The 25948-nt window shown below is 38.5% G+C and overlaps 1 protein-coding gene across 2 annotated transcripts; it reads right to left on the reverse strand.

Moving 5' to 3' along the window:
- Nucleotides 1–942: 942 nt before the first annotated feature.
- Nucleotides 943–18829, reverse strand: LOC145786774 (WD repeat, SAM and U-box domain-containing protein 1-like). Of its 2 annotated transcripts, none has more exons than XM_082598511.1 (16): nucleotides 18770–18829; nucleotides 18326–18467; nucleotides 14925–15103; nucleotides 14407–14543; nucleotides 13839–13959; nucleotides 12842–12929; nucleotides 12614–12691; nucleotides 11999–12126; nucleotides 10484–10631; nucleotides 8928–8977; nucleotides 8556–8610; nucleotides 7526–7687; nucleotides 7119–7220; nucleotides 6228–6305; nucleotides 2914–2982; nucleotides 943–2564 (listed from the first exon to the last, which is right to left on the reverse strand). In XM_082598511.1, exons 2-16 carry the CDS (start codon nucleotides 18408–18410, stop codon nucleotides 2362–2364), a joined length of 1683 nt encoding a protein of 560 aa, XP_082454637.1. In that variant the 5' UTR covers nucleotides 18411–18467; nucleotides 18770–18829; the 3' UTR covers nucleotides 943–2361. The 2 variants fall into 2 exon arrangements, with proteins under 2 accessions (XP_082454637.1, XP_082454636.1); XM_082598510.1 differs by having other exon boundaries at nucleotides 12614–12694.
- Between the last annotated feature and the right edge of the window lie 7119 nt (nucleotides 18830–25948).

Consider the following 25948-nt stretch of genomic DNA (forward strand, 5'->3'; position numbering starts at 1 on the left):
AAAAAAACAACATAGCCGAAGTCGCTGATCGGAGTTGCCGCAAATATTTCAAAATTTCTCTCGATCTTTTTAGGGGACAAATTAGGTCGAAATTTGATTTTGTTACTCCGATTTCAGGGTACGAAATAGGTTGCATCCAGACTCAACATAGATAGCTTTATTTCCGAAAAATGCCAAAGCATGATCTTATCCTTTTGCTATGCCACCGGACAGCACCATTTTACAGTACGGTAGCCTAATGTTCATACCCAAATTTTTGTTGAACATGCTCTCAGAATGCCCTAAATTCAAAGTAATTTTTCAAAATTTTCTAGGGGAGGCACCCAGCAGCTGGCTGTCGTCTTCGGCAATCACGCCGACCGTCAAACCACCCCCCTCTCAAAATACCTAGCTACGCTACTGAATTGGATCATTGTAATTGGGGCCCGCAAAGCATTTTCCGCACAGGGCCCGAAATACCCTAAGACCGGCACTGGCTTGAGCAACGCATTTCAAGGACTGCTCTCCATTCAGCGGCTCCAAAGACATCACTTTAACATTTGGAAACTTTACTCGGTCCATCTCGGCAACATCGCAGCGTTAGTGAATTAAAGCCTCCACAAGTAGGTTATACGAAACTGCCAGGATTAAGCTCTCAAAGAAGCTTTCTCAGTCCGCGGATTAAGAATCAATCAAGTATTGTACGAACATACTATAAATTGGGATTTTTTCATCAAGAACAATAAGTTTCTACCACCGGTGGTGACTAGTTGTTGTTTTTGTTCAATATATGCTAAAATTTTAGTAAAAAAAATAGTAGGCACTGGCATACACCCTACGCAGTACGCACACAAAAAGGCATGGACTTGTAGTAGCCTACCAGTTGCCGACAGGCGGTCGCTTAGAAAAAGACATGCTTCTTCAGGTCAAAGTAGTCTCGTACGCTGAAATCTGGAATGCATCATCACGAAAGAACTTTATTACCGTAAACATCAATAAGTGCAGATAACGATCCATCATCAGTGCCAAGAAGAGTCGACATATCCCGCACGAAACACTAAAGAATCCATACAACTCTACTGCGTCTTTTAAGCGGGTTGGACGGTGAAAAATACACTTCAATGTTTTTGGTAGTTCCAATCTCACTACTGGTCAAAACATGAAAATAGTTTACAAACATTTTAGTAATTGACTTGTATCATTTAATTATTGGTAACAGCATTCAGCAGGTTACCAGGGTGTATTGCAAATGTAAAAAATGCAATAATAGGTCAAGCCAAGCAACTTCTACGGTAGCTTATGTAGAACAATGGTGATCTGTACGTTGCATCAACGCATAAGTAACACACAACTATTTTCAGAACCAATGACGCAAACAATTTTTAAACATTGCAGAAGCATCTCAAATTGCGTATTAAGTCACATGACTAAGCTTTACTGCAGTGATGTGCCCCTAAATGCCATCAAGCTTGTTCTGTATCGTCATGAAATGTATAAGAACCTTCTCTATGTAGCTTGTAACAATAACCGGTTCACATGCCGACTATAATTTAACACCGAACTAGCTGAATGGCACCACTGGCTTATTGGTGTTTAGCCTTGCATTTTAAGCCTTAACTTTGAAGCAAACGGTTCTTCAAGAAGCATGAAAGTAATTAAACGTACAATCAACTTTGAACTGTAAAAGGAGCGTTCTTCTTAGCTATTAGCACAAAGCTGAGTACTCACTAGCACAGCGAGACGGCTGCCAAGAACCATCAACTTTGAATGTTGAATTATGTTCAACAAAATAATTCAAAAACACAACATTGTTAAAATTTAAATTGCTATGAACAAAAGTCGCCTTATTATTACACAAAATTAAAAGATTGTGATGTCATACTTGACTGGAAAAGGTTTGTAAAGTAGGCTGGGTGTTGTTAACTTGTAAACAGGTTGACAACACACAAAACTGTTGTGTGCATTCAAACAATATAAGGAAAGAAGTCAAGTACAATAGTAAAAGCAATGTAACACTTAACATTTGATGTTGTACGTTGTTGGTGATGTTGCGAAAAACTATGAACTGATGTTTGCTTGGTGTAGTGGCACTATTGCAACGAGGACTATAAACGGTGGTACTTAGACAGCAAAATCCGTCATTTTTACATTGATTCAACGTCTGCAGACGTTGAATCAATGTGAAAATGACGCATTTTGCTGTCTGGCTAGGGGTTGTTCGGATCTGTTCAAATATGACGTCTTTAGAATTCGGAGTGTCAGATCCATCAGTTTGCTTAGGCAAATGGGGAAGACGTTATATTTTTGTGTGACATCATACTTGAACAGCGGCTGAAAGTCGAAGCCGTGATCAAGATACTCATTTGATCACGTGACAAGGGCTCAGCCAATCATGGCTTCATCTTTAGCTTCTTTCCATTCTTCGGTTTTATTGTCCCTGTCCTGTTGGAACTGAACGATCAGGGATTTCAATGCTTGGTTGGGTATGAGGGATTTTGACAGGATGACTTTGTGAGTCATTGGGCTCAGCTTGTTACCTTTGCTGTACCAGGACTCAATCATTGATCGTTCGTAAGTGAATCCATCTAAATAGAGAGAGGGGTATGATGAATCAGACAAGAAGTTATCATAGCTCTATGAAAGATTTGGATGAAAACAAAATGAAGCCAAGTTATTTTATGACACTGATTAAATTATTATGACAACACTTACAAGTGAAGCTGCTAGTTTTACCTGTGCACTATTCACAAATCATATCAAATGGATGTTTGCGCAACTTAAAAGGTGTTTGTTTAAATTCTTACATTTCACAACGTGGAAAAAAGTACACAAGCAGACAACTGAAAATAATCGACCAAATTATGATTGTGCGTCGTTATTGCAGGTAGAGTTTCATTCATCTTGCTTAGTTATATGTAACATGAGACTACAAACCTGCAGCTAGAACAGGATCAGTCATAATCTCTCGAGATATCGGGCACAGGTATTGGTCAGGGATGTCGCCTGTCATCATAAAAAGTTTGGTCAGACTCAGAAGTAAAACAATTTGTAACACAGAAGGAGCTGTGTCAATTGTAAATCGGAGTAAGTTTCCGTTTTATAAATTGTTAAAAATTGTATTGCAAATCAAGCTGAATAAACCTGTTTGCTAGTTTATTTTACAACCGAAGACAAATAAAACCTAACAACCAGACTAGAGATGCAGCGAACCCAAAATTTTTATCCACACACCGTACCGCAACTGAATCACCTATCCACACACCGCAATTTATCTGGAACTTTGACACTGCACCGCACCGCACACCGCAAATTACAAACTTTGCAAAAAACATTTTAACGCGTTATTTTTTAGAAAGTCAATTGTGGCAAAAAACACCCATGGCATATAACTGGTAACCTACCGGTACAGTTGTGCACTAATTGACTAGGTTAACCAGATCATCGACTGCATAGCCGAGTGGTGAGAACACTGGAACGGCAATCGAAAGGGCGCCGGTTCGACACCGCTCAAGAGCATACGGCTGTGTCTGTGGCAGGACACTTAAAGGCATGCCTGAAGGTGGACACGAAGATTGGCTTCCTTGCCTTCCCGTCCACTTAATCTAAATCTTCAACCACCAGGTGTAAACCTGGATACGACAATCAAACAAACCAGATCATATTGTCTTATCACTATCAGCAATGCATCTATGTTCTAAGACATCATGCTTTTCTAAATAGAATGTTTCTGGATCCAGTATCAGCACTTTTGAACACTTTTTGTAAGCAATAATGCAATTTTAATGTCAGTGGTTGTATGTACTACACAATAGTTACAGACAGACAAGACCTCAAGAGTAAAAATTATAGCCTGAACTCACTGGGCTAACTGTTATAGTGACTAATGCGGTAGTTGCGCTAGGCCTATAGCCTGGTAACTGAGCTTATCAGCTAGGCTATTAACCAAAAACACTCGTACAGCTTCCCTCACAAGCCAGCCCAAAAAACCCTGTCAACTGCAAAGTGCAAACCATTTGCATAGCTTTCCAGCTTAGGGTTTCAGCAAAAAATATTGATCCGTGTTTCCAATTTAAATTTGAAGTTTCATAACTGATATTTCTTGAAAGATTACGCGGCAAGCGGCGCGGCTTTGTCATTCAACCTTCCACGCGGCGCGGCGCAGCGTGGCTTGCATCACCAAACCAGACGGCATTTAACATAATAACATGAAAACAAACTAAAATTTACGAACGTTTTCAGCCATACTCAATTACTCATGTTAGCTCTTTTCAAGTAACCAACTGACTGATTTTCTTCATAAATTGAAATAATTGTTTTATACACGGGAATAATATCACTGTTGAACTTCAATTTAATAACATTTAAAGTTGGTTATTATTTTCAGCTTAAATCTGAAACTCCTCCTTTCTGTGTTCAAACGTCGCGTACAAGTTCACTTGTTCGCATGACGCGAACTGTACATTGGTTTGTCCGCACGACATTTGGCCACAAGAGTGAGGGAGCATTTGGATTTAACTGACTCCAGAAAAAGTGCCATTAAAGATCATATACTTGATTGTCAAACTTGTTCAAACAACAAACCATCCCTGGAGTCTTTTAGAATTGTACGTAAATGCTTCACCGAATTTGATACTAAAGTCCATGAGGCTTTGCTTATAAGATCTTGCAATCCTCGCCTCAATAGGCAGCTGTTTTCCGCAGGCGCTTCCTATCTGCTAAATGTCTTCACGTGATTTTTTGCGTCATTGATTTGTGTTCATTTCCCAGACAATTAAGCGTCATGTGATTTTGCCTCTCCTCTGCCTTGCCGTTTCATTCTTATGCGTCTCTTTTTTTCGATTTTTATGTATGCAGATCAGTTTCTGTAATTTCAATGTATGAAGAGCATCAGTCAGTTGGTTACTTGATGATGATGGAGTATGAGCGATCTTTCCAGGCTAGATTGGAGGGCAGGAAATCTTCAGCCACTCAGCAGTCTCGTCGTCCAGGACCCTCAGACCATGCGCATCGTGTGGAGGCCGGTGGGTTAGGCAGTGGTGGATGACATGGTCTGCGGTCTGTTCCGTAGCACCACACTCGCATTCTGATGAAGGAGCCAGGCCCCACTTGTGCATGTCCGAACGAAAGCGGCCGACGCCAGTTCGCAGGTGGTTAAGCCTGACCCACGCAAGCCTTGTTACTTGAAAAGGGCTAACGTGAGTATGGCCGAAACGAAAATGTTTGTAATTTTTAGTTTATTTTTATGTTATTATGTTAAATGGCGTCTGGTTGTTCGGTTTTATTTGTCTATGGTTAAAAAAATCACCTAAAATGTATGATCTTACAACATACATGACAGTGCTGAAAACCATGGTTACCGCCTAACTACTGACAAACAACATGTGCCCGAGCAAAGCTAATTAAAAGTCGTAGCTGTATGATTTAATCATTGGTCCAGTCTAATCTTAGCCCATTCATTTTAATCAATTAATATTTAAGTATTTTTAATCATCAGAAAGCAAATTCCTGCCCTCCCATGATTTGTGCCATGAAATCTTTCTGTACCCTGATCTGCTATTCAAGTTTCTCTTTCATATTGACTTTGTTCATGTTGTGATTGAGTTTGTAACAAAAAGATACAAATCTACCAGCAGCGATGTTATTGTTAAATATTTATTAAATATACTTGTTCAGTTTAATTAGTTTATCTACATGTAACCTCGCATTTGTGTAAATTGTGTTCTTATCCTATCTGATTCATTGTATGCGCTCATGTTTTGCAAGCTGGTCTTGATTCAATTTCTTACGAAACCTCATGATTCATTTCGATTTCGAAGCTACTGTTCAATCATGCTGTTTATTGATTCAGCTAATGTAATATTTGAAATGTCTGACGCTGCAATGTATGAAGCCTGATGTCAGGCAGCACTATGACTGGTTAACCGCAAGGTTGTTCGGTGCTGCCAGACCTTTCTATTGCTATATTTTGATTTTTATGTATATAATTGTGTTTCTTTTTCTCGGCTCGTATTAGAAAGGCAAATAAAACAAACATTTCTCTCTCTCTATTGATCCATGTGGACCGAGATTAGAAATAATCGCAGCCCTAGAGATTGCAAATTAAAACTTCAAATCAATAAGGTATATTTCCCTGTAGAACAGCCAAGCTAACTTTCACTTTAATTGACTTGGAGTTATTTTAAGCAAAAGAATAGACAATAGAAAGAATGTGAAGTCGCGAACAAAAATTCAACGTAAAACAAACTCACGGTCTATCATGGCAGGGCGTTTATCGGTAATCTTCACTGACGTCTTCACAATTTTCTGCCAGCCTTGTCCCTGTGCACCTGAAACGGCAGTAATTAATATTGTTATGTTGAAGAGTTTTTCAACAGTTAATTTCGGTCAGTATGACTTGACAAATTAAGTTAGAGCATGAATGCAATGCAAATATTGATCTACTCTTTTCCAATATATCTTGCAGTTAATCTGCAGAAGCTGAAGTCATCACGTAAAATCCGCTTTCTCAAGGCAGCTGTCTCAGAAAACCAAAATCTACTTCTAGATTTACACAACAGTAGAGAAAGCATGTCCCTAATAAATCTTATGATCAAAATGATAAAAATCGGTAATGTAAAAGACTTTCAGTTTGTCCGCCCCCTTAGCTCAGTGGTAAAGCGCTCGACTCATGATCACGCGACGCTGGTTCGACTCTCGGGGTGTGCGCTTGAGCAACGCATTTCAGGACTGCTCTCCATTCAGTGGCTCCTAGTGAATGGAATAATTCCCTGCCAACAACACTTCAACAATTAAAAAACTTCACTCTGCCAATCTCGGTAACCGGCCCTGCGTCAAGAGCCTCTACAAGTATGCGAATCTACCAGAAATAACCTCAAGGTTTTGTCAGTCCGAGGATAAAGATTCAAAACCAGCCAACCAGCCAGTATAGAGCTGATGAATAAACAAAAAATAGCGAACCTTTTTCAGCAAGCTTGACGCATCAGGAAAGTAATAACCCAAACAGAAAGTGAGCCGTATTTTCATCTGCAGACGTTGAATCAATGTATAAAACGGCTGATTTGTTGTCCAGGAAGATTTGCATGAATGACGTAAGCGATAATGACGTCAACAATTTGTTATATTGCAGTCACCGTAGTTACCTTCAGGTGATGTCAGGTTGCTCTTGGCAACCAACTGGGCCTTGTTTGTATCCTGAAGGACTTTGATGGCCCGCAGTATCTTGTTGCGGTGACCCAGTGGAGCTGGAAGTAATACGAAAGGACCACTTTAGTTGGACGTTCAAAGTATAAAAGTGTTTTACAAATAACGAAGCGGCATAATGATAAGATGGGTGGTTTTCAACCTCTTCCACACTACGACTCATGTTAGAAACATGACGCAACAAAAAATTCTTAAAAATCTTCGTTTATAAGTTTCCAATCAGACATAATGCATAATGTGAACCGAATTTACCTTGACCACAGCACGTGGATCGGCCACCCTCGGTAACAGGGACGCCACAGGATTAAAACTGGACATAAAATACCAAGGAATCCACAAAACTTACCGACACCGAGATCGCGTTGCAATACTTCTGATGTGAGGCTTGATAGTTCCGCTCCATCGATTGCGTTCTCTCTGAAGCTCATGGCATATTGACCTAGTTTGACCTGATCAGTCAACCATGACAGCACCACGTCACATGACCACTTTTCAAACGCCACAATCGCTGCAAGCAAAATAACATCAGCCACTAATTAATTTTGTAATTGTTCACTCAGTACATTCTCAGCTAGAAAGTTGTTATTTACATTATTTTAACGTCTATCGCCGTTGAAACAATATAAAGGTATCTTTTGTTGACTGAGTGCGCACAATACCATATATTTTTGTCCGCTGCACGAGTGCACGTTTCATTTTGCGCAATCAGCGTAATGGACGTAAAAAAGTATCAGCTGCAACATACGTCAGTGCAACGAAAAGTCGGTGAGTCCTAGCTTTGAAACAAGTCTAAAGCTAGACAACAAACCAATCATTTTTTATATTGATTCAACGTCTGCAGACTGGGTAGCCACTGTAACACGTCACGAAACCAAGCCGAATGCTGATCACAAACAAAACTGCAAAGTAAATGAGCCACTACACAACATATTAGAGCAACCCCGCCACAGGGGGGGGGGGGGGGGTATGATCGACTAAACACGCTGACATTGAATGAGGAGACCCTAGGTCTAAGACTCTAAGAGTATAACACTAAAACAAGTTGCCATTTTTCATCGATGTAATGTTTAGTAACGAAGAAGTGACGTAGAGAAATTTGTAAGCTGGACACCATCTTGAAATTAAGAAGTTTTGGAAATCAAAACAAAAACAAATAAAACAGTTTAGCATGAAACAAGTACAAGGTTTATCAGAAGAGAAAGCAAGATAATAAATTTTTGTACAACACGGTATGTTGTTTTTACCGATTCGTGATAGGTTATACAGTAACAATAGGTCTAAACGACTGCAACTGACATGTCGTATCCTAGACAGCAATTCAATCGTTTTTGTCTGGGATGTGCTTAGTTATAAAAAATAACATCTATCAACCTTACTTTCTTCTGGTGGGACGTCGTCTATTGACAACTTGTTGACGTCCAAAGTCATGGTCTGAACAAAAGAGGAGGTTGAAGGTTGCTTCAACAAACCACTACATCTCATTAATCTCAACTAAGCGCAGTGACACTACATGGTGGCGGTTTGTGAGCGATCTGTCTAACGACACTCAAGGTATTTTGGTTCGGGGCAGAAGGACAGAGGTTTTCCATTATTATGGATATTCAGCTCACGATCAGCTTCCCGATTATGGAGGTGGAAAGCTGCTGCTGTAATTTTGTTTTCGCTGAGTTTCAGTCGCCAGTTCTGAAGATAAGCTGAAGAAGTCTTCATGCATTCGGAATAGAACTAAATCGTTAATAACCCGTTACCTCAATTCTTGTCTCTGATATCTTGTTGATGAACTGGTCTGAAGTCAAACCTGAAATGTATGTGCCATGACAATGATAACACATTGACTATAAACAGTAACTAGCAACCATGTTTTAAAGTTAATCCCAATCAAAAGACGTAGAAGAACATAGGACTACATAGGTTTATGGCTGGCGCTGGCGAGGTAAAGCTAGAGGCTAATATCTAGCTCTTGCATGAAGCTGATTGAAACCTTGGCTGTGGAGTCTGAGGGATTTTGGCGTAGTCGGAGTTGTTGAATAAAAAAAAGGACGACTCCAACTTGATATAAAACGACGAGTAATAAAATTCTGACATTGACATTTGCGAAATAAAATTTTCGTTTTCAAAATATTGTTACTTGTTCAAGATTCGTATTGCGCTATAAATCTTTTCTAGGAAATAGAAGTGTTTGTTTTGTCAGATTTTGTGAGTCGCCGTTTCAATTTCGATCACAGCTTAAGTGAAATTAAATTAAAAAAAAAGAAAATGAACAAAAACTTTAGAAATCTGGCAACACCGAAGCCACAGTCCGCCAGTTATAACCAGAGGAGTCGGAGTCGTACATTTTTTGCCAAACTTTACACAGGGTTAATCTCTAAGTGGTCAAAACAGGTTTTGACCACTAAGCGGTTTAAACCGGTCAAAACCCAGAAAAATATTTGTATGTAGTGAAAGGTCGGCTACCTGGGCTATGGGCTATTGAGGAAATATAAAAGCAGTTGTGAGTTATGACCATTTTGATATGCAGGCGTCGAAATAGCTGGCGGCCATGGCCGCCTGAACTTTCATTAATGGCCGCCAATATCGACCTGTCAAGCAAAATTTGATGGTAAATGTTTTTCATAAAAAAAAATTGTTGGAATTAATTCTTGTACTTCAGTTGGCTGTGCAAATTGCTCATCGTTCTACCCAGCATTTTTTGGTTCATCAGAAACTTAGGTATTTTTAGAATTTGAATTTTCTCAATAATTAAAATACCCGTATTTTACGGACCATAAGGCGCAATTTAAATCCTTTTTTTCCCCTTATAAATTGATTGTGCGCCTTATAAGCCGGTGCGCCTTCTGTATGGATCAAGTAGTGCTTTATTGCCTACACTCAAAACCAGTACCGATACTATTCTTATATAAATAAACCACCGTCTTACACAATAAACTACGGTAAAAGCAACTAGAAACTGTGATATTCACTAGGCCCATTTTTTCTTTTTGCTAATTGTACTATTGTGACTTGCTTACATTAATTACGCATTTTTGTTTAATGAGCTTTATACGGTAACCCATACTCCTTAAAATACGTTGCGTTCTATAGCCCTGTGCGCCTTATGTCTGAACAAAAAACTAATCAAAGCAATTTATTAACATTGACATTAGTGTATGAATCAACTTGATTCATACACTAAAGGGGTTTTGACCAGTAATAGGTGGTCAAAACTGCCCGGTTTAAGCCAGGTTTAAACCGCCCGGGTTTAAACCGATCAACCCTGACTTTACAGTTGTGATTGAAACATTATGAGAGATGAGAAGGTAGCTACCTGGATGCCCGTCTTCGCTTTGGTCCATCTTCCAAACAATCACCTTTTTATCATAAGATGTTGATGCCAGATAGTTATCGGATGAATATGCTACGCAAGTGACTATTGTGTTGTGGCCATCTAGAACCAACTGCTGCTCCTTGGATAACTTAAATGTGGTAAAATACTGTATGAGTTGTTGTTAGTTAAAAAGTGCATTTACTAAAATAAAACAGTCAAGGCAATCATACAAATTTAAACAAAAAAACTAACCCAATATTAATAAAATACAAAAATAATGAAAAAGGCAAAATAACGCAAGAAAACAACTGCACGCCCAGCAAGCTATAGTATATAATTAATAAAATAGCTGCATTTCAACTTTTGTCTGCGAAGCACAATGCCGTCCAACAAATATAAAATAGTACAATCACTGTTGGCACCAAACATTTCCTTCAAGTGAACGCCGCTGTCACCTTTGATGGTAAACCTGCAGTAAGCTCAAACTACAGCGAATGCAATCAAGATTCAAATCTCAAAGGCTCAATCAATTTCAGGAGAACATCGCACAGAAGTACAACAACTTTATTACTTCTGTCTCGTAATCTCCGTTGGCGCAACAAAACCGCTATACTACGTCAGTGTTGCAGAAAATATGAGCAAGTGAAAGTTACAATTGGATTTATTATAATAAATGGGGATTGGGAATGAGCAGACAGCGTGGAAGCGTTTTACTCGGAAACATTGATTTCTTGGGCGTTCATCTCAGCTAGCCACGATATTTGTAGGGTGGAATCAATACATGACAAAGCTAAAACAAACATCACTCTTTGAGGTACCGTATACAAAAGTGAGGTTTCGAAATTCAAACTTCATTACTGGAGCACTTTTGCGCAGTTTGTGGATTTGCGGTAAGCAAAAAAACTTCAAAAACGATGAAAACTTTTAAAAACTTAAACTTTTTTATAGCATTCCCGCATAATCGTCTAAACCAGAACCAGTTAATTTTGCAACATGCTTCATAGCATCAATGCGGCAATGAAAACACCAGACAAAATTCCCATCAAGCTAATTTACATAAAAATGAAATGAATTTGTCGCTAAATTGTATTGACTGGTTTTTCGTCAGACAGTGGCATAAACTATACAATCTTTTCGAATCGGCTTAGACATTTTCTAAAGATTCGCGAACATCATAAAGTGAAGTGCAAGCAAGCAGAAACACTCTTTACCAAAATTATGACACCAAGTAGATGTTCAAAATTTCGCTGAAATTTAACTTTCGACGTCAGGGAGCAGTAATCATATCCACAAACACAGATCAGCTATAGATAGCATCCATTATAGGAGGTTGCAAAAGCTATGCTGCAAATAAAATCTAAGTTTGTAAACTACAGTACCGGTAGTTGCCTGTAGTTCAAATATTGGAACAAAACATCTCTAGATCTTTTTCCTTTGATGACAATGTACGTCATATCAAGTTGAAAACAAGGGTTTGCTGTAACAATGGCTTCAAGTAATGGTGATAAAACTTACGGTATCCCATATGATGATGGTCTTGTCAAACGAACTTGACGCAAGTGTCTTCCCGTCAGGAGAGAAGCAACAGAAGCTGACAGGACCATGATGGCCGGAGAGCTCTTGGAACGATTGCAAAGAGCGACCTTGCAAATATAGACCGTGCTACAAACCCCTTAACATTTCAGGTAACAAAATCCATTTTTTTGCATGGATTCAATGTTTACAGACGTAAAAGCAATGTAAAAACTACTGATTTTGCAAGCTGGGACAAGGCAGACTACACTGACGTGGTAAGCTTGATCAAACAGGCAGGGGACCAAAGGTTAACTGTCAAAGGGCTTTAAAACTTATAAGTTGTAAAATCACTGGTGACAGTTCTCATTTAATTCTTTAAAGAAGTCAGTCGGGTCTCATTCACGAACAGTAATATATCGAGCAACAATCTGTGGGAGTTGAGCTTATTTTTCACCAGAAGAATGTCACTTGGTTGTTATGTGCTGCTGTGTTAAGTTTAAACAAGTAAGTTCTATAGGTAGACAATGATTTAATTTAATACAATTAATGATTATATTTATCAATGCACTAGCAAACAAGATCATTTGAACTTATACTGTATTTTCAAACACTCACTTTTGTTACTGAAAATCCATAACTTAATCTTGTTGTCCTGTCCGCACGAAGCCATCAAAAAACAACGATCCGGGTCGTCTGCTGTAATCAATGTATACACCAGTTATGTTCTTTGGGGATCGCAAATGGGTGAGAAGTTAATTTATCTTCCATTATTTCATTGCTAAAAAACTATTTTTGAACATCGCTGGAGCTATAGATTGAACAAGTCGTTCACAGGTACTCTACTTGTGCTGTGGAAGGTCGGTGAAAACTTGATGCACGTGACACCGCAGGATGATATTCCTTCGTCGTGAGCTTGTGTTTGCATCGTGGCCTAAATATACAACTGTGGGATTAAAAAGCTACTTGATAACTTGCATATAACCTGTAACTTCAGAAACTTGCATTGTTATCACCACAGGTAGCAGGAAAGCCAACTGTTTTTCAGAAGATTACCGTTATAAATAAGGACTAATGTACTAGCCGAATGTGAAGGGGCGTTCTTCCAGGCTATCAGCACAAGGCTGAGCACTCACCAGTACAGCGAGCAGTTGCGATTCGCTAACCATAACGGTGACGTGTACCGGCGGTCGAATACCTTGTGGCAAGAATACAGTGCGATACTGATGAGCCCAGCTTCATGGGCAAAACACGTGTCCATCGCTGTCAATTCTTGCTACAAATCGGCTGCCGAGAAACGTACCTACTAGCTGAATATTTTTTTTCCTTAATAATGCTTGGATAATTGGATATACTGGAAAGTAGCCTAGTTAAAACAAAAAGTAAAACAAATTATTGGCTGTGTTATGGTTTCACACAAATTTCAATGTTTTTTTAAAGTTTTAGTTACTTGAATATGAAGTATATTAAGCGTAAGCCAACTAATTGTCATCAGCTCAGCCACAAGTGGCTGCTTGACTCAAAAACCATCATGATAATTCAGTAGCTTTTCCTTATTATTTGCTTGTAAAATGTAGTGCGCTTGTAAGACTTTGTTTGAAAAGTTTGATTTGCTATTGGGTGCTGTGAACTTTTGTCATTGTGTTCTTACAGTTAGCAACAACGAGACTCACGATCCAATGTAAAGCGAGTTAGAGTTGGAGGGATCGTATTAGAGAATTGCTGTTATAAAAATTTTAGTATGGTACAATCCATACCATGAAATAACTCTCCATTTCTTGTGAGTGTTGTTTCGTTTTGAAAATCTCTTATTGTTAAATCATGGAAAAATGCCTGAACCTACCTGCATGGTTAGGATATCCCACACCCGAATATCTCCCAATCCTGACCCAGTAACCAAGTAATGATCACACGGGGTGAATGCCGCAGCATAGACATTTCCTTCCGGATGTCCAGAAATTTCTCTGTTAATTCAAAGCAAAAAAATTATACAACCGAAAACAAATCACTTTTTAATGATAGCAAACTAAATACCATACCAGCATACATTATGCTTAGTTGGACACTCACTCAAGACAATTTCAACAATAAAAGTGTACCATAGTTGATGTTGATTATGCGACCCTTCATGGCATGAATAAACTATTTACCGGACTTGCTAAGCAAGTTGGTAAGTTCCAAAGAAAAATCCATACAATTCAAAAGGTGAAAGCAGGAAAAAAAAATTCATACAGTGCATGAGTGCATGTTACCCTTATTATTAAGTTTTTATACCAAACGTAGCTGTGGACAAAACCTACAATCCCAAAAGATGTTGTGGAAAACCAGTAATTATTTCACTTTTTGTTACTTGTGCTACCTGCATATCAACTGATAAATACTTAAAAATTCCACAAAAAAGAAATCCTCACTTGATCAACTTTTTGCTTATGATATCCCATAATGCAATGGAGCCATCTGCTGAGCCAGTCACAAGATATAAGGAATTGTTAGAAAAGGCACAAACTTGTGCCGTATTTGTGTCAGAATGGCGAAAGACACCAAAACTCTACAATTAATAAAGTTCAAATTCATTTTTTATGTAATTTAACAAAACTTTTCATGAACAATAAAATATATATTATACCTAAAGCAAGCAATCCACTCGTTTTTCTTCTGTTGAAGTTGTTGCTACAACCTTACAGTCTGATGCAATGCACAAATACGGTACAGCAAATGCAATGCAGTCAATGCATAAATCCATTACGATTTGTGTTGGCAAGTATCATAAATGTAAATAGTGGACACAAGTAGGCTTGATCAAGTATTTAAACCATTCCTAAACAATCAAGATACAATAATCTAAAGAAATGTAAATAAAAATATGATATATTTTATTGATGAAATATATACCGTATTGAATAATAAACATGTAAAAAGTGCAACAGACCTTTGCTTCATTTTCTGACAATTGAAACAAATGAGCTTTCCCATCGCTACATGCAGATGCAAGGTAGGTTTCAGAGTTATCAAAAGCAACAAAATTCAATCCATATTTAAAAGTTTTAATGGGAGAATATGAAAGTTCTTGAAATGTTACAGCAGAGTATACTCGAATAGTTTTATCACCTGAAAATAGACAGAAATATTGTTTGCAAATGAGTTATGATCTTCTTATTATTCTAATTTATTTTTTGTAAAATATTATTAAAAAAAAAAAAATGTTCTAAAAGATGGGTCCACGTCTTTTAGGTGCAGACAGTTAATTGCCTGCTAATTAGGTGCCCAGTGCGCAAACTATGGCATTAAGATATTTAGGTTTGGCGCACTGTGGCACCCGTCATTTAGGTGTTATTTGGTGTGTCAAATTACACTCATAATCATTTATCAGAAATGCTTGATTATGTAAAAGTTCTTCCCCCTGTGTTACAAAGTGAATTTCAGTTTGGAACATATCAGTATAAAGTGCCTGACTGTGCAAGTACAGCCAAGAACCTACTTGCAAGCTCTTTTGTTTGAACAGGTGTTATTTAATTCGTTTTTATTTTGCTTCAAAAATCATTTGCATCCACCTAATTGGCAGGCACCAAACTGTCCACACCTAAAAGACATGCTCCATAAATGATCTATAAACACTTGAGCAAAAATAGAAGCTCAAACAAAGAATAATCATACTCATAGGCACCGACTTTTATTTTTGCACGAGGTGGCAGATAGCACAATATGGCAACCTAAAAACTTAAGCCAAGGGAATTCGCTTTCCCACGATTTTTGATAGCTTCTCCCTTCAACAGCGATTATCCTGCCCGTGCTCGGTTCTTCCACCTCCTTGATCATGCTAACGCCTTTTGGCAGTGGCACACTTTCGTTTCGTTCAGGTGTTTGGTCACTTTCATGCTGGCTGAAATCCTGACTAGACCCTACAAAAAATGACTCAATGGAGGGCTGCAATTTTGAACGCTTTTTCGGTGGCATCTTTATTTGTTTTTTCATATCTTTATCCTGCATTGCGGGAAAGCGGACATGAGCGCTATGCATCAGTGTGCACCTTCCAACATACACCTGACCCACGCTGCAGCCGACGACAATGTCTGTTTCCGCTTGTCTACTGCTACTCTACTTATGACTTAAATTTGGTACTACCCATTACTCGAAATCGGTCACTGGGTAGAGGCAATTATCGTAAAGTTTCTTGCCCAGAGAAACAACAGCAAGTGCGGGTGGCTGGAGTCAAACCTGCAGGCTCTCGACTGCGAGCCCAACGCGCTAACCACTCGGCCACTGCTGCCGACAAGCTGAATAAAACTGGAATGTCGGCGAAAACTTTTACTGGACTTTTCGTAATTTTTTCTATGATGTAACAAGCAACTCCTAGGTCAGACCAATAAATTCCCGCCTCAAACGTTTACTGGACGACTTTTCGTAATTTTTTCTATGATGCAACAAGCAACTCCTATGTCAGACCAATAAATTCCCGCCTCAGACTTTTACAGGACGACTTTTCGTAATCTTTTCTATGATGTAACAAGCAACTCCTATGTCGGGCCAATAAATTCCCGTCTCACAGTTTGTCACGCATTGACACGCAATATTACTGCATGAAGTAGATAACAAAGTAGAAATTAAAGCATGAAGTAGATGACAGTACACTCCAATTAAAATCGGAAAGTAATTCAAAATGCAAAATCTTGAGTAATTGAAAAAGGTTGCCTTTATTATTGTGAATTGGCAGGGGGTGTAGCTTTCCTCGAATAGAATCATGTAAACGTGTAAATTTGCAGAACGTTAAAACTGCTACTTTACTAAGTGCACTTTTTAAATGAAACTCAAAAAGTTTCGAAAATTGCATTTTTTTAATGAAATTTGAAAATATATATTTATTTATTCATTTAGGGGGTGGAGCTATCAATCAGCGAGATAATTTTATTTCCAAGTATTTTATAGCTGTCGTAATTTATAGCGATATTATAAGCAGTTTAAAATTTTTCAAAAAAATTTTTTGAGGGTGGCAATGGAAAGATCGTATTTTATTGATTAATAAATCCCATTGCAAACCTAACAAATGTAACAATGACTTATGACAAATAACAAATAAAACGATCGCAACAACAACAAGGAAAAAACTCGTAGCCACGCGTTGCGTAATCTTCACGTAGCTTGTACGCAAGTATCATGCTTGTAACAAAAACAGTAATTTTCTTCGCAATACTGTATTGGTTCACCTCTTGATTTACGTTGACTTGAAGCGAAAACCAATGATCAAAAAAAGATTGAAACGTCCGTTCAAATAACATTTATTTGCAGTAAGTAGTGTAACCTAAAATTTCACAATAGTATGATCACTGCCACCCCGTAAGTCGGCGCCAGTGACCATACTACTGTGAAATTTTCAAACTCGATGCACATTTGATGAAACTGTATTTTTAGATCTCAAACGCAAACAAGATTACACTGCACACTTCAGTTGATTTTGACCTAAACTTTGAAAATAATAATATAAACTAGATTTAGTCTACATACTACTGGGTGATGGCTATGCCTCGTCTTCGAGGATGCTGGATTGCTGGTCTAAGCAATAAAAAATAAAAACCCACTAAGGATGAGTTCTTGCATGATTAATCCTGGCTTTAAAAGTTGGGTTACAATTGGGACATTTAAGATCCTTTGGGAGAACTGGTTGTGGGTGTAATTGTCATTCTTTTCTTCTGCTCTTCTTAAACATGGCAACACTTTCATAAGTGGGAGACCTCCAAGCAGCCTATCCTCTGCGGTTTCCTCCCAGTTTGTGTAACTGATATTGCACTTTTTAAGATTACTCTTGATTAATTTTTATACCGCTTCTTTTGTCCACCTACCGGTACGGTACCGAACGCTTACCTTTAGCCAATTCTGAGTAAAACATTTGCTTAGGAAGACGCTGATCTGGCAACTAAAGAGGGTACTACAGTGCTCAAGATAGAATCTTGTTATTTTCAAACATAGCCTAAGCTACAATGCATTGTAAGATTAAGGTATCAAAGAAAAACTACATGCACAAAGCACAATGCTAACTAATGCACACTACGCAATGTGTGAAAATATTCAAAAGAAACTTCATAGAAGCATATCTCTATTTGTTTATTCAATAAATCCATAACCACAACCATTTGAAACACACTCTATGTTGGTCAGTCTGAGCTAGTTCAGTTTATTTTGTTCTGTTGGCAAATAAACAAAATTAGTTAATAGTTCTATGCTTGTAGGTTTTAAGCCACAAGCAATTTTGAAAGAAATGCAGGAGAGACGTTGCCGACCATTGATCGCAGGCGGCTTAAAACCTACAAGCGCCAATAGTTATTATACAGTGCTTACCTGAACAGGTGACAAAAAATTTTTTTGAAAAGGCACAGCAATTTACTTCCTTTGTGTGATTTTCAATTACACAAAAAGAATGCATTGTTACAAACTTTTGCAATACTTGTTGGCAGGTAACTTAGTTATGCTTGTCAAAAACCTGTGGTACAAAAAAAGTTTTTATTTATGCTACAATATGTATATATGGTATATTATATTTTATGGTACAAATTATAGCCTACCCTAGTTTCTCTCATTAGTGTTTGCGTTGATTGTATTTTGCTAACAAAATCAAATAAACAAAACAAAACTCTGACTTTAGAATGTTAGATAGCCTAATATATATCCTAATGAATACAACTGAACCATTCACATTGAGCACCAAGAACCTGACAAGTAACAACAACAGAAAAACCATAGACAGGGTTGCCAGATAGCCAAAATAGAAAAAGCTAAACTTACCTAAAAAAAAAGCCAAAAAAAGCCAAATATACTACAAACTCTAACAAGCCTATGTTTTTCCTTAAAAGAGCAAACAATGCAATAAAAGTGTTATGCTGGTAGTGGTACATTGAGGCGTAATCATTTCCTAAAATACATCACAAAGTTATCTATAAACTAGTTTAAATGAAACAAACTCAGTCGCGACAAGAAACTAAACTTAGACAAAAATAACAGTTTAACAATATCCAAAAGCGACTGGGTCTGTAGCGAATAGACAGACATAGCAGTCATCGAGTCAAAGAATTTAAATGGGATCATCGTCTTTTTGCAGCAGCCACAAAAGACCTTCGTTTACGTTTTACTAAAACTTTGTCAGTTTGATACATGTTCTTTGATGTAAACAAAAATAGCATCCTTGGTGTTACTTTGAAGTGTTTACAGCATTGCTTTGAGGAATGCAAATGCGTTTTTATTCTCAGCAATGAATCCAACATTTGCAATCGCATTCTATTTCTCCTCTTTGTTTTGGTCAAAGTGACGGTGGAAATAATCTGTTCTACAACTGCATTGAAAATTGGCATGGTTAACCTTTTTCTAGACCTCTGCTATGTTTAGCATAGGCCTATAATTGTTTTTTTCGTTCTAATGGTCAGAAATAAAAACAAACTGAACTGTTAAACAAGACAAAGCATATGTGGCCAATTTTGCAAACCCATGTGTTTCTGCAGAATTTGTATATATATGTTTTGACACCAATCTAAAAATCAGCTGTATCTTTTGGGATTTTTCCAGCAAATACCTTGGAGAAATCTCATTGGCAACTGATCAAAAACTCGAGCAGTTTGGGAAAGGACTTTAGATGGGTGCAAAGCATTTAAGCCTTGAAAAATCATCGTCATTGCATCACAACATGTTACACTGTTTATTGAGTTAACACTTTAAGGTTTTCGAGGCAATTTTTCTCTTTTTGTGATAGTTGGATCTCTTCTTAACATAACACTCACGAATTTTTTGAATGAAACAAAAAAAAGCCTAAAAAAGCCAAATTTTATGTGGATTTTTTTTTACACAAAAAAAATCCAAAGAGGTTTAAAAAAAGCCTAAATTTTCAAATTTGGCTTTAAAAAATCCAAACTGGCAACCATGACCATAGACATGAGAAAAACAATAGTGTAGGCCTATGCAGGGTTGCCATCGACATGAACTCAAAAATAAGGACAACCGAAAAGTTAGATTAGCACTGGATATAGCCTACTTTGTATTTATACCAGCCGTGTCATATCATATTCCATACTTTTTGCCAGAAACAATCTGCTTTAGCAACTCTTTGTTATTAGAAATTGCTTCATGGATCTCACGGCAGCTCAGGTCTAGGTTTACCTTTCTTACTTGTAGCTGGGATTTGACTGTGTGGGTGTGGCGAGTTTAGCTGACTGGGGTCTAAAATTATCGCTTTATCAACGCAACTTTTATCAAAGCACGCTTGATATCTTTAAGACATAACTTCCCTGGGTATAATTGAATTTCCGCAAGATGATGATGTTGTTTTTTGCTAGTTTGTTTTATTTGTTTTTTGTCATTGTTTCATGTCGTCAAGTTATAGCCTATCTATTTTGTGAGTCGTGCAAGGCCTGGTGCGTTGCGCTTGAAATGGCTTTGCCCGTGGTAGGATTTCTTTGTGGGGTTTTCTTTGCCTGCCTTGCTCTTTGCTATGAGCTAAACGCATCAAGACGTGTTCCCCTTATGACCATCAGCACTCTTGATAACGCACCATGGCCGATCTTCACAGCAACTGTCCATACAAATCTTCAATATATCAGCTAAAGTTATGTAGGCTAATAAAGTTATAGCCTATATATGTTTATTTGTTTTGTAACATTTTTTATTTTTTTATTTTCCCTTTATATCTTAAATTTTTCTGAAGGTGTTGCGACCGTGCCAAATTTTTTTCAACTCAATAACTTACTTCGATCACAAGCACGTTTTAACGTTCGCGTTTTGTCGCTTCTACCTTTTTCTTGACCTTTGCTATGTTGATGTGTATTGTTTTGATATGATGGTCAGAAATAAAAAAACAACTGAACTGAACTGAACTGAACTGACTGTTATTTTACTAAGTCTGTTCTTTTCCTTGGTCCACTGCGCCGAAACAAGAGAGAACACTCTTTCCACAAACGCAATGCTTACCGGAAGGGAGAAATGATGCTAACCAGCTTGTAGAGCAGCGGAAAAGAGTCGTTTCCGATAAAGATCTTCATCTAGGCCTACTTGGCCTCAGGTTCATCCTTGCGGAATGCGGGACACATCATCTGGAATCTTCTTGAGCAGAGCGTTAACAGCCGAAACCTCATCGAAGAACTCATGCTTCATTGCCATTAGTGGATAAACTTGCTTCGCCAACCCGTTGACTTCCTCGTACTCTATTGCTTGATCTTTCAGCAGAATCCAGTTGATGTGTGTTCGATGCTTCTCAAATCGATACCACTTGTTGAATTGTTGATATATTCCAAGGTAATGGTTGAACTCCTAGAAGCTCGCTTTGAGAACCTTAGCATGCTCTTTATCGACTGTTCTTAGTAGTTCGTCTGTTTTTGCTCTGAAAAACCCTGAACTCTGGCGTTGCAATATTTTGATCCTGAAAGATTCAATTATCTCTGCCAGTTCTGGAAACAATGCAGTTGACTTTTGCAACAGTAACAGTGGTTTATTGAAGAGCAAGAGATCGCTGTGGAGGAATGATACGATGACCAGTGACTCTTCTGATTTAAAGAAATCCTCCAATATTCTTGGTGGATGTTTCAGCAAAAGAAAATGTAGGCTACTTTGAGTGATTTCCCAGAGATCGATCATTCGCTCGAGTACAGCATCAAGTGTGATCCATCGAGTCGGCGTGTGAGTTGGTATAGTCAAGTAACTTAGTTGCTATCAAGCTCCTCACAGAAATGCGTGAGCCTCATCACCCTACCAGTTTGGCTTTTGAAGTGGGTACCAATCTTCAGTACGATTGTTTCTATGTCAAGTGTGAGGCGCTCTGATCCCTTCTCTGCTGCATTATGCAAAATATAAGCAGGGCAGCCGACTGGGATCAGATGCAATGTTTGTTCTTTGAGACGAAAGAAGACGTTTTTCCCACTGTGCTGTGATCCTCTAAAATTCACTGGTGCATTATCGGCACAAAAGGATGACAGCTGTTTCATATCTAGGCCATTCTCTTGAATAAAGGAGAGAATAAAGTTCGTGATCTGTGCCGAGGTCTCGCCTGGCATCGATCGCAGATCAAGAAAACGCACTCGCACTCCAACTTTGGCGTTGAAGAATCTGATGACTAGAGGAAACTAATTAAACTAATTTTGAAATATTATGCAACACCGGATACCGTACCAGAGGAAAACGATCGAAGTTCTGTAATTGTTGAAAATAAGACAAAAAAGGACGCAAGTCGAAAACAAGGACATTTCTTAGAAATAAGGACAATTAAGTTCTCTAAGACCTGGTCCTTCGAAATAAGGACAAATTTTAGAAATAAGGAGGGTATGGCAACTCTTCCTATATGTCTGTCTGTGCTCCAAAAAATGAGAAAATTACTTTACTATTTGCATCTTTGGAGTTTGGACCTTAACTTTTACATTGTCTTTATTTCTCACAATTTTTGCTGTTAAAAATCTGGTGCTCTCGCAACTTTATTTCTAGAGCTGTTAACACTGGACTAAGCTACAAAATTACAATAGGCCTATAGGCTACCGTTCGACTCTCGGGGTGTGCGCTTGAGCATCGCATTCTTAATTCTTAGGACTGTTCTCCATTCAGCGGCACCTAATGGATGGAATAATTCCCGGACAACAACACTTCAACAATCGGAAACTTCACTCTGTCAATCAATCAATCACTGGTTTATTTTTTTCTCAAATTACGGTATTACGACAATACACTCACACTGGTACATTACATAGAAGTGAGAGAGGAAGGAAGCGAAAGACCTTATGAGGTCACCAAGTCAGCTTCCACCCCTGCAGCAGTATTTTACAAAAAAAATATTAGCCTACTGATGAAAATTATACTGAAAACACTTAGAGAAAATAATGAAACGTTGAATAAGGTTACAATCGCAATGTGGCGCTTAGTAAATGCATGCCAAAACATGAGAAGATTGTATATGAACATAGAAATCAAACAAACACAAATTAGATCCCAAAAGCTGTCAGACATGTCAGATCAATTCAATGTCAATCTCGGTAACCGACCCTGCGGCAAAAGCCTCTACTCTACAAGTAGGTGAAACTACCAGGAATAAACTATCAAGGCTTTGTTCGAGGATAGGTTTAAAACCAAACCAAACCACTGCTGATCAGTAAAACAATTATGTTGAAAATTCGAAGCTGGTCCTGGTGTACAGGTCGTCAGGTCTCCGCTCTGGTAAAAAATATCATGACGTCATAGACAGGAATCGACCAAGACACATGGTTTGAAGTGTGTGAATAGTAGGCTACAGTCTGTACGTAACTGAATTGAGTGCAAAAAGAATCTTTGGCTGCAATCAGGTGGTTTCAAACATCACTACATCAGTGATGTCATATGTCACGCATGATTGCGTTATTGCTTTGGGAAAGCGTAATACGTTAAAGTGCCTAACAAGAAAAACACCAATTTGAGAGAATATTTGCCAGGTGGCCTATACTTTGGACAAGAAACAATAAATTGACCTAATTTCAAATGCTGTGTCCAACAGCTAGAAAATTATTTAGACATTTATTTGTGCCAACATCGAAAAACATGATCTCCTGATCAACTCGATGCAACCTCCAAAGTTGCATCCCACTACTATAGGCCTACATATTTTCTGGTAAGCTTAACATAGCCAATAGTCATGTCTGCGCTTCGATCGCTAGTCCCCCAGACCTAACTGGGCGAATCTGCCCCCACGTCTGGCCATAGTGCAAATCCGTGCTCGTTGGTTCACAGTCTATACGTTTTTTCAGTGGGTAAAGTAGCCCATAGACCTACACTATATTCCCACCTACCCGTTTTTTTACACCAATTAATTGAGCCTTCGCTCCAGATTTTATTTAACTTTCGTCTTCCACAAAAGTTTAAATTTTCTTGAATAGCTCAGTCAGGGATATCTAGAGAAGGGGATATGAAGGCTTTTGATACGTCTGACAATAGAAGGGCTTCTGTTTATCGTAAATAATCTCTGTTTACCGTAAACTAACAATCGGCACTGTTAGTAGTTTAATAACTCTTATGTTATGATAACCTGCATTGCGCTATCAGTATCAAGCCTGGATACTCACTGCACGCTCATGGTTACTTGTTAATTCAACTACCCGTTTATTTGCTTTAAATCTGGCCTACTGCAAAGACTTTGTTAAGAAAAGCAGCTAACTTGTAACTTTTCAACTGTCTTTCCAAACAAGTATTCTTTAAATATGCTCTATGTAACATTTACTAACTGTCATCTTTAGCTGACTGTACCAGTTGCACAACAAAACTTTCTGCAATTGTGAAAAGAACTGCATGTTTTACGCACTACAAACTACCGCCCTGGTAGTGTCATAAGAATAAGGCAATCGCTGTGAGCCTTCGCATCCCCTTCTTTAGATATCCCTGAGCTCAGTTTCTATTCTTCGCGAGAAACCCCAAACTTTATCCGCTCTGCCTACAGGCAGACCGGATATGAGATCAAATGTAGGCATGTGTTACGGTCATGTGATGGAGAAGTGGGCGCTGCTTGGGCATCAAACTACGGTCGGTATCAGCAATCAGCCCTCATACCCACACGACGGGCGTTTGCCGATCTTTTAAGCTAAGCCTGTCTCCCTGGCCCGCTCCGCCATTCTAAATTTTGCGGACGAGTCGCATAGAATTTTCAATCTACACTTTCCTTCCACAGCAGCAACTTACCGACTCTATGGCAGGCCGGTTTTTTAAAGTCTTCGACATGGCTATGTTTGTGAAGAAGGGACGTTCTTCCCGGCCATCAGCACAAGGCTGATCACTCACTAGTACAGCGAGCAGCAGTTGCGATTCGCTAACCATAATGGTGTAGCTTCCACGCTAGCCATTCAGACCTCCAATAAACGATAAGTTTCTGGGCAGCCGATTTGTAGCAAGAATTAACAGCGATAGACACGTGTTTCGCCCATGAGGCTGGGCTCATCAGTATCGCACCGTATTCTTGCCACAAAGGTAATCGACCGCCGCTTTTAGCTTGTACCTGTGCGTTATTGATGCAAATAAAACAGTTGAACACAATCGGAATGACGCATCAAAATGCTGAAGCAAGAAATCAATTTCCATGAATAAACGAGGAAGGAACCCTCAAAACTCACGGTACCCCCTGTTGAAGAGCACGGAATTAACAAACATCACTAAATAATACGGCTTGAGCTAAACCGCTGCAAAGAAATAGGTTCAACTGAATGTTGAGCAGTCCGAACAAAATAAATAATAATTTCTTAATATATCTAACGAAATATTTTTCCTTTTGTGGAACCTAAATTGTACATTTAGTGTATTTTTGACGCAACTTTTTGACAGATTACATAATTTTTATCACCATCCTCTTTTCTATTGTAATGTAGTTTGACAATGATGTGCTATTTCATATTACATTGACTCAACGTCTGCAATGTCCGCCCCGTTAGCTCAGTGGTTACGCGCCCGGCTCAAGATCACGCGGCGCAAGTTCGACTCTCGGGGTGTGCGCTTGAGCAACGCATTTCAGGACTGCTCTCCATTCAGCGGAACCTAGTGAATGGATTAATTCCCCGGCATCAACACTTCAACAATCAGAAAACTTCACTCTGCCAATCTCGGTAACCGGCCCTGAATCAAGAGCCTCTACAAGTATGCGAATCTACCAGGAATAACCTATCAGGGCTTTGTCAGTCCCAGGATAAAGATTCAAAACCAAACCAATGTGTTGAAGGTTAGCCTACAACTTTTCAACTGTTCACTAATATATTTGTCCAAACGTTTCTATTGTCCTCTTTGCAATAAGGACAGACAAGGTCAGTTTCAACCTGTGCAAAAATAATGATGTAATGGTTTATTTATTTATTGTCTTCTACTTTAGCTGAGGTCTTTTAGCGACAGGGTTCATTTTTATATTAGATTTACGATGCCTTCACATTTTTACCCGACTTATCCTCACCTGGTACTGTTTTAAAAGATATTTTGATAGGATAGGACCGGACC

The sequence above is a fragment of the Aplidium turbinatum genome, chromosome 17, assembly GCF_918807975.1.
Source record: "Aplidium turbinatum chromosome 17, kaAplTurb1.1, whole genome shotgun sequence".
NCBI classification, from domain to species: domain Eukaryota; kingdom Metazoa; phylum Chordata; class Ascidiacea; order Aplousobranchia; family Polyclinidae; genus Aplidium; species Aplidium turbinatum.

Excerpts from the sequence above, each read along its gene's own strand:
- LOC145786774 (XM_082598510.1), bottom strand. The coding sequence starts at position 18,410 with ATGCATTCTTTTTGTGTAATTGAAAATCACACAAAGGAAGTAAATTGC. Across the intron at positions 15,104-18,325 it reads ATTTTTTGTCACCTGTTCAG|GTGATAAAACTATTCGAGTA; the intron begins GTAAGCACTGTA and ends GTCTATTTTCAG. Across the intron at positions 13,960-14,406 it reads ATAAGCAAAAAGTTGATCAA|AGAAATTTCTGGACATCCGG; the intron begins GTGAGGATTTCT and ends TTGAATTAACAG.